The sequence below is a fragment of the Agelaius tricolor genome, unplaced genomic scaffold (assembly GCF_023055355.1).
Source record: "Agelaius tricolor isolate 1412-34295 unplaced genomic scaffold, bAgeTri1.0.p SCAF_18, whole genome shotgun sequence".
NCBI lineage: Eukaryota > Metazoa > Chordata > Aves > Passeriformes > Icteridae > Agelaius > Agelaius tricolor.
In genome coordinates, this window is record NW_027269278.1 from 3,928,022 (window position 1) to 3,937,384 (window position 9,363).

Below are 9,363 nucleotides of genomic sequence, written 5' to 3' on the forward strand. Positions count from 1 at the left end.
CTTCCCAAGGCTTTGAAGACTCTCACAGCCCTACACAGTCCCCATTATCTCTCAGGGTTCTTTATGTTGAAAAGCAGCATGAGGAGTCAGTCCACAAGCACCCAACGTTAACAAAGACTCCACACATCCAGCTTTTCTGCTGTCACAAACCAGCCTGGAAATGCAAGTGCTCTCACAATGTTGACTCCTGACCCTCAGCATGCACTGAACCACAACCAAGCAGCTTTCCTGATTTACCTCACCCAAGATTCACCTCTCCACAACAGCCCTGCACTATGTGTGTCCAGCCCCCCCACAGCCACATTTACCCTATTTAGCATCTACTGCTGTCCCCGAGGCCTATGAACCCACTGCTGAGGAGTAAGAGCTCTTCCAAAGAACTTGTGGGCACACAAACACCGTGGAAGAGTTTCCACAATGCCCTGAGGACCACTAAAGTAAGGGACAGAACACTTGCAGAGAAGCAAGACTCAGCTGGAACACAGTTTCTTTATGTAACTCACTACCAGATCCACAGCTGGAAAATCCAACAGTCTAAAATCACAATCCAAACACCTCCCTTCCCAGGGCTACCTATTCCACAAGCATAAGTAAGGCTTCAAGCTCTCCTCCATTTTCTTCTCCACCTGAGCTTTAACCTGATCAGTAGGACACATGAAGCTTCACAAAGCCTCCAAGGTAACCTACAACCAAAGCAGAGATGTTAACACAGACCCAACACTACACACAAAACTAAACAGAGCTACAGAGTGAGCTGTGAGGTGGTGGGTTTACAGCTGGTTCTAGGTAAAAAAGAATTTAAATAGTGATCAAGAGGAGAAACACTATGGAAGGGCTGTTTGCTACACCTGAACCTTGTACAGACTCCAAACTGACAGCTACACAATTTGCAGGGAAAAGGATACAAACTCCCTGCCTGAGTCACCAAGGTAATACAAGTGGACTGCAATTACCGTCGAGGGTTTTTTCCTGGTAAAAGACACTGATGGATCAAGCAAACATTGTCCTAAGACGGCAATGGACTGGGCAGCAGTGTTTTTCCAAAAAGCCAGGACACGGAGCACGGCGCGGCTCCCGCTCCAGGAGAAGGCAAGCTCGCAGCTTTCCCTACCAGCCTGCGGGATGACTCAGGCTGTAGAACAGCGCTGGCTCCATTAAAAGAACAAACCACACTGCTGTATGACAGGTTTAGTGCGCTCAGCTGCCCGACACCGCGATCCTTGTCGCTGCTGAAGGAGGCAGAGGAGCCCTTGGCCACGGGGCTCCGAGACGAGCCACGCCGGAACTTCCAGCGCGGGCCACGCTGCGCTCCTCGGGGCGCCTTCCTCCGGCCGGGCCGGGCCGGGCCCCGCGGAGCCGCAGCAGCTGCCGGGGCCGCCGCCACCTCCGGCCCGGCCCCGCCGCCGGCGCCCCCTCGCGGCCCCGGCTCGGGGGCCACGTTGCTCCGGAGGGGCCCGGCCGCGGTGGAGCCCCGCGGGCAGGCCCGGCCAGGCCCCCCTCGAACAAAGCGGCCGCGGCCCCCGGGAGCGGCCCCAGCGCTGCCGCCCGGCCCGAGCCCCGCGGGAGGGAACCCGGGCGGGCCCGGCCCGGCTCGGCCTGCCCGCCCCCCCCACTGCAGGCCCGGGGCCGGGCCGGGTTATATAAGGCGAACGGGCCGGGGGGAGCGGGGCCGTGCGGGGCCGGGCCGGCTCGGCCCTTACCTTGTGGATTCTCTTCAGCGCCATTGTGTGCGCGAGGCGGCGGCAGGAGGGGCGCGGGCGGAGGGAGGGGGCGGCCCGCGGGACTATTTGCGAGGGGAGGGGGGGAGGAGGAGGAGCGCGGAGGTGGCGGCTGCGCGGGGAGGGGACGGGGAGGGACGAAGCGAGCGGAGGGGCGGGAGGGGACCGGGGCCCCCCGGGGCGGCGGGGCCGGGGCCTGGCCGGTGTCGGGCGATGGCGGCCGCGGGCTCAGCGCTGCCGCAGCTCCTCCGTTCCCTCCGCCGCCACCGCCGCTTTATGCGCTGCCTCCGCGCCGTCCGCAGCGGATCACTCCGCCACGCCGCCGCCGCCGCTGCCCCCGGGCACCGCTCCGGTTCCCGGGGCGGAGACACCGCCGTGGCGGGGAGGGGAAGGAAGGGAGAGGCCAGGACAGGAGCGGCGGGAGGAGGAGGAGGAGGAGGAGCAGGAGGGGGAGGAGAGGGCGGGGAGCTGCGGGGACTATTTGTCGTGCCGGCCGCCGTGCAGAACTCTCCAGAAGGGGGAGGGGGAGCGCGCGGAAGGATACGGCAGCGGCGTGAGAGCGCGCGCGCGCGAGGCGGCCGCCGCGGCGCGTGACGCCACAGCGCGTTCTCTCGCGAGAAGACGGGACGGGAAAAAGTCCCGGCCGAGCCGGCCCCGAGACTGAGGGGACGGGACCGGCCTGAGGGGACCGGACGGGTTCGGGATGGCAGGACTGGCCTGAGCTCCCCCCGGCCCCAGTTCTCCACCCCCTGCCCCTTGTGGAGCCGCCCGGCCCCAGCGCGGAGGTCCCCAGGCCCTGTCCCGGGCAGGCCGGGAGCGCACTTGGGGCAGGCAGAGCCCTCTTGGAGCACTTGAGGGGCTGCAGCCGTGATTGGCTTGTCCTGATGGAGCTTGTGGGCCTTGGCTGGCCCTGGGAAGCACAACTCACGTTAAATGGCACTGAAACACCGCTGGTGACAGTGTCCCTGCTCCTTCCTGTGCCCAGGTGGGGTTGAGAGTCCCTGGTGCTGCCTCTGGGCCATGGTGGGCTGTTCTCATGCTGACTTTGCTGTCAGCCTTCTGTAAGACTTCAGCATTTCTGGAGGCTGTAACACAGGGTGTATTTTGAATTAATTTCTTCTCCCTCCACATTTGTTACAGAGAAAATAAACCAAAAATTCATAAAAATGGCTCTCTGGGTGGGTTTGGTTGTTTTTTGTTTGGTTGGGGGTTTTTGGTTTTTGGGGTGTTTTTTTTGTTTTTTTTTTTTGTTTTTTTTTTTTTTTTTCAATTACTTTGGTTCATCTTGTGGCTTCCTGTTCTTTTCTTTCGCTTTTCTTTCTTTCCTTTTCATTTTGGGCATTCCCTGATTGCCAAATTCCAGACAAGCCAGCACAGCTCATTGATCTGATGACAAGGCAACACACCCTTCATCCTGGCCACAGCACTGGGAAGGCTCAAACACTAATCCCAAGCAGTCCTGGCTCCTAAAGCCAATACTGGGTTGGGGTAAAAGTGCTTTTCTTCCAGCATTTTCTGCTTTCCTTTTGTATGGCCCAGCCAATGCCTGATCCCCATCACTGGAAGTGAATCCCAGATTCCTTTTATGGGAGATGCTCCTGTGGTCCCTGAGGGCAGCACAGCCCCTGGCTCACACCTGGCTGGGCAAACATCGTGGCTGGGGCCGTGTTCCAGGGCACAACAGGCTTCTCACCCCTTGGGAACATCTCTGGAACCTTTTCCTGTTTCTGAGGCAGTTTTCCAAGTCAGCCAAGATGAAAGTAACCTTTTTCTAGTATTCACAGGAGAAGCGTTGGATTCTGTCCCCAGGAGGAGATAGAAAAGTGGTTTGGTTGTGGTTCTGATACCAGGGATAATGAAGACCTGCTGTTTGCTGCCAGCTGCATGCAAACTGCTCCACCAGATAAGATATGGAAGCAGGAAAGTCATTTTCATCATGGTTTTTCACAAGGTAACAGCCAAGACGTCCAGGAATGGCATTTCACAGAATCTCAGAATCACAGACTGGCTTGGATTGGATGAGATCTTAAAGATCATCCCAGTCCCACCCCCTGCCTGGGGCAGGGACACCTTCCTCTGTCCCAGGGTGCTCCCAGCCCTGCCCAGCCTGGCCTGGGACACTGCCAGGGATCCAGGGGCAGCCCCAGCTTTTCACAGCCCCCTCACAGCATTTGAGGAGTTTCCAGCTGCAGCTTCCTCCCTTCTGTCTCCCAGGGCCAGAGCTGCTCCTGCAGCCCCTGTGGGTGTGACTGTCCCTATCCTGGGGACACTGCTGTGCCTGAGCTCCAAAGGGAGCTGCTGAGGGATCTGCTGTCTGCACCTGCCAGCACCATCCCATGCCAACATCTCCTGCTCCCAAGCATCCAAGCATCACTGCAGGAGTTCTCTGAGCTCTGCCTTGTCCTCAGGTGGCTCCTGTCTCTATGTGCCTTTCCTTCACCAAATCCCTCTGATGAGCTCTGCAGGGTCAAGTTGCAGTTCTGTATTAGGGGAAAAAACTCCTGAAGGGCTTAGGGAAAGGTACAAGGATTTAATGGAATAGAAACTTCCCAGCCAAGCTGGTTAAATCTAGTTATTCCAGGCTTTGATAACTTATGAGGCCTTGGTTAGAGGGTGCAAAAAAGTCACTCTAAAGGAGGAGAGACACAACTGGAAAAGGAGAAACTTCCAATGTTGGACAAGATTCAAAGAAAAGTGAAAACTCCCAGAGAAAAAGGACCAGGAGCAGCCTCTGTCCCAAAGGTGCTCTGGCCAGCAGTACCACCCCAGTCATGGAATCATGGAATGGTTTGGGTTGGAAGGGACTGGAAGCTCATCATGTTCCAATGCCAGCCTGTGACAGCTCCAAAATGAGTAAAAATGGTTTTTCTACCCAACATGTACGTGGGGAGTCAGTGCCACAGGACCCTGCAAGTGCTGGCAGCTGACAGAAATCACAGATTGGTCCACTGACATCTCTTACATTCAAACTCTCTTTCTCCTGGGAAGGTTCTGGTGCTCCAAAAGAAGGCAGAACCTCAGTGGGTGAGGGGTGTGCAGCACTCAGAGCAGCAGGGATGGAGGGAGGCTCCATTCTGCCACCAGGACTTGAAACTCATCATTGCTGAGGGCTCCAGGCTGGGGTCAGGCTGAGGCAAAGCAGCCTGGGCACATCCCTGGGAAAGGCAAAGGCTGCACATCCCTGGGAAAGGCTGCACATCCCTGGGAAGGCAGCACATCCCTGGGAAAGGCTGCACATCCCTGGGAAAGGCTGCACATCCCTGGGAAGGCAGCACATCCCTGGGAAGGCAAAGGCTGCACATCCCTGGGAAAGGCTGCACATCCCTGGGAAGGCAGCACATCCCTGGGAAGGCAAAGGCTGCACATCCCTGGGAAAGGCTGCACATCCCTGGGAAAGGCTGCACATCCCTGGGAAAGGCTGCATATCCCTGGGAAAGGCTGCACATCCCTGGGAAGGCAGAACATCCCTATGTGGGCTCTGTGAGCCAAGGTCAGGGCCCTGAAGAATCTGGAGACCAAGGGGGAAATTCCCAAATCCTCCCTGGCCCCCTTGGCTGCCCCCTCCTTTGTCCCACAGCCGAATGCTGGGACAAGAAGCTTGTCCAACGAGCATTTGGACAATGCTCTCAGGCACTGGGTGGGATTCCTGGGGCTGTCAGGAGCTGGGCTTGATCATCTTTGTGGGTCCCTTCCAATTCAGGACACTCCATGATTCTGTGGAAGTGCTTGGCTCACTAAATGAGAAACAATGGATGCTTAGGAGGTCCAGGAAGCTTCAGAAGCTTCTTCTGCTGCTACCAGATCTCCTGCAGCACACCGTGGCTCCTCACTGCACCAGAAAGTCTGGCCTGGTTCACACAGCCCAAGGCCACACAGAATATTGCAGAGCACTTTATTTTTGCTATTTTGTGTCAGTAAAGCAGCCCTGTCACACGGGACCTCTGAGGGACACTGCTGGTGCAACTGCAGCACTAAAACCACCGACTGCAGCACTTTTAGTCAAGGGACCAAAGCCACTTTTGACACCAGCCTGGCACTGGAACCCCATCCCTGCAGGTATCCCCAGGGAAAGCTGTCACTGGGCAGCCTGCCCTCAGCATGAAGCCAGCAGCTCTACCTGCTTCCCCAGACAATGGAAAACAAGGGAATTAAAGGAAGGAAGTGCTGCTGCCGTGCCCATCCTGCAGCAGAGCCAGCTCTGTCACACTGCTGCTGCTGCCTGCTCACAGCCCTTCACCCAGGGGGTGCCAGGGAGAACACCCTGCTCCTGGCCTGCCTTTTGGCTGGGGACATGCCACAGGTATCCAGCCTCTACTGGGGGCAGGTCTGGGCACCACAATATGAGAAACAGAATCCAAAGAGGGACACGAGGATGGTGAAGGGTCCCCAGGAGCAGCTGAGGGCACTTGGCCTGTCTAGCTGGAGCACAGGACACTGAGGTCAGACCTCCCCAGGGGCTGCAGCTCCAATCTCTGCTCCTTGGGACCAGGGACAGCACTCAGGGTAATGGCTGGACCAGTGTTAGGGGGATTTAGTGTGGATATCAGGAAAAGGTTCTTCCCCAGAGGGTGGTGGAACACTGACCAGGCTCCACAGGGAATGGTCCCAGCCCCAGGGCTGCCAGAGCTCCAGGAGTGTTTGGACAACGCTCTCAGGGATGGAATGGGATTGTTGGGGTGTCTGTGCAGGGCCAGGAGTTGGACTGGATGATCCTTGTGGGTCCCTTCAAGCCCAAGATATTCCAGGACTCCTTGGTTCTCCTGATCTCAGCAAGGCCTTCAGTGTGTGTGGGTTGCTGTGGACAGAGTTGATTTCTGTGCCCCACTCAGCCTCACACAGGTGTCAGCACCAGCCTGGTTGAGGGTGCCATGGTGCTGGTCCACAGAGGTGCCTTGTGGGGTTTTTTGTGCATCTAAAATCTTCCAGCATCATCTGTGACTTCTTGTTCCCTCTGCTTGAGAGAATAACAGCAAACAGGGACAGAGAGAATGTCAACCAAGACACGATGTGGAAAAGCAAATTGTTGGCCAGAGGAAGGCCAGGGAGGACAATGGGGGCAGTTTCAATCCTGCCACTTCTCGTTGGCTGTGCAGAGGCACTGGGCAGCACTGGGCTCTCTGTTCCCAAGCAAGCTCACATGTTCCAGGTGTCCACAGGAGGCCACAGAGATGTTTTGAGGGCTGGGGCCCCTCTGCTCTGGAGCCAGGCTGGGAGAGCTGGGAGTGCTCAGCCTGGAGGAGAGAAGGCTCCAGGGAGACCTCAGAGCCCCTGTCAGTGCCTGAATGGGCTCCAAGTGGAGACTTTGGACAAGGGCCTGGAGCAACAGCACAAGGGGAAATTACTTCCTACTGTCAGAGATCAGTGTTGGATGGGATATTGGGAAGAAATTCTTCCCTGTGAAGGTGGTGAGGCCCTGGCACAGGCTGCCCAGAGAAGCTGTGGCTGCCCCATCCCTGGAAGTGTCCAAGGCCAGGTTGGATGGGGCTTGGAGCAAGCTGACCTATGGAAAGTCATCCTTGCTCATGGCACGAGTTGGAAATGAGATGAACTTTAAGGTCCATTTCCACCCCAACCATTTCATGGTTCCAAAATTCTTTGAAAGCTCATTCCTGGAGTTTAGACTCACCTCTTGGACCAGAACCACAGCTCTGCTCTGAACAGAAGTGAGACAGAAATACTGCAGGTGTTGGTGTGCTGAGGGTAGAACTGAAAGCCAGGCCAGACTTTGAGGGCAGGAGAGCCACCAACTGCTTGGGGACCTGCAAGAAGGTGGCTGGGGAGCCAGGCAGCCCATCCACCACACTGAAGAGCCAAGCAGAGCAGGTCAGTGAAGCCTGGCTGGAATGGGACAAGCTTTGGAGAAGGAAGAGGTTCACTTGATGCTTTAGCCAGCCTTTGTGGTGATGGAGCAAACACCATGTTGGCTGTACCCACAGGCCCTCCCAGGGCTGGGACATTGGCCAAATGGTTTGCTGGGGTTTCTAAGGTACCACCCAAACAAGCAGCTCCCTGCCAGCCCTTCCTCCCCCTCTCTGGGTTTGAGGAAGCTGGAGCTGTGTCCACAGAAGGGCAGCAGAGCACAGGTCTGTGGAGAGGCAGCTGAGGGAGCTTGGGGGGCTCAGCCTGGAGAAAAGGGGACTCAGGGGGGACCTTCTCTCTCCATAGCTCCCTGACAGGAGGGTGTACCCAGGTGGGGGGTGGGCTCTGCTCCCAGGGAACAAAGGACAGGACAAAGAGAAATGGCCTCAAGCCAGCACTACTAGAGGAACTTTATGCTGGGAAAATTTCTTCACCCAAAAGGGCTGTCAAGCACTGGCCCAGGCTGCCCAGGGCAATGGTGAAGTCTCCATCCCTGGAGGGATTTAAAAGACTTGGGGACATGGGTTAGTGGTGGACTTGGCGGTTCTGGGGAAATAGTTGGACTTGGTGGTCTCAAGGGTCTCTTCCAACCTAAATAATTCTATAATTCTATGATTTTCATTAAATGTGAACCGTGGGCATGTCTGAATCAAGGTCCTTGTGCTGTAAGCCTGTGACAGCCTCCAGAGACCCTGGCAATGTGGGTCTGTGGGACTGTCAGGGTCTCCTGGAACGCAGGGGCATTCCTGGCCAGAAAGCAATGGGACCCTGAGTGTGTTCTGGACTGTCACTCCCTTTCCCAGCCTGTATCTACCTACTATGGCTCCACAGAGGCCATGGGTGACCATGCTGAGGGCTTTGCTGAAGTGAAAGTTCTCCCCTCATCCCTACAGCCAGTTTTCTTGCCATTCCAGGTAGTTGGGTCCATCAGATGTGATGTCAAATCCCTGATGGCTGTTCCTGTCCCATCCTTCAGGTGTTTGGCAGGGATTTCTGGGAGGATTTGTTCCATCACTTTCCAGGGTCAGAGCATTGAGCAGGCTGTAGTTCACCTCCTCAAAGCTGGGTGTGAGATTTCCTTGTCCCACTCTCCAGGAACCTCCTGATTGCTACAACATTCCAAAGACATCAGAAAGGAACCTTGCCAGGGCATCATCCATCTCCCTTAGCATCCTTGAGTGCATCCCACCTGCTCCTATGGGCTTGTGTATGTGTCCCCTAATCCATGTTCTTCCAGGATGGAAATACCTCTCCACTGCTTGGAACAAGGAACTGGAAGTCTTGAGGGCCTCACTGGCCACCAAGAGCCTGGCTGCAGGAAGCCCCTGCTGTGTTGCCAGCACTCCTGGGCACTGCTTCCCAGCCTGGGATCTCCTGGAAATATGTGGGGTGGGAGCATCCAGGACTCTGTGAGTCACCTTCTGCTAGACAGAACTTGAGTCTGTTTTGCCCCTGGCAATCTGCTGAGCTGAATCAATGCAATCTGAAATCTGCTCTTGAAGATGAGATCTCAATAAATTCTGGTTTCCTTCCTCATTCCAGTTCCCCTCAGACCATGTCCTGGCAGCCTTGGGGCTTTCCAGGATGTGCAAGCTCATGGATATCGAAACTTGGTACGGCCACCAGTGCCTGGAATTCCTGCAGGTTGAGATATCTCATGGATGCCCTGTGTGGGAGAGCTCTGGCACTCTACAGGCTGCCCGCTGCTGCCAGAGCTTCTTTCATTTTCACTTTTCTGCGCGCTTTTCTGTGCAGCTCCACCCGCGCTCCAGAAGCCCGTCCGTGG

At 56.4% G+C, this 9,363-nt stretch overlaps 1 protein-coding gene across 3 annotated transcripts in view; it reads right to left on the minus strand.

The window, feature by feature from the left end:
- The window catches only part of UBE2D2 (ubiquitin conjugating enzyme E2 D2), a 36,555-nt gene extending 34,283 nt beyond the window's left edge, over nucleotides 1-2,272 (minus strand). The window contains exon 1 of one of the 3 annotated variants that reach the window (XM_071443077.1): nucleotides 1,701-2,253. In XM_071443077.1, coding sequence (XP_071299178.1) covers nucleotides 1,701-1,724 — 24 coding nt within the window. In that variant the 5' untranslated portion in view covers nucleotides 1,725-2,253. Of the gene's footprint in view, nucleotides 1-1,700 lie in introns of all 3 variants that reach the window. The other 2 variants (XM_071443076.1, XM_071443075.1) reach the window with 2 other exon arrangements.
- Between the last annotated feature and the right edge of the window lie 7,091 nt (nucleotides 2,273-9,363).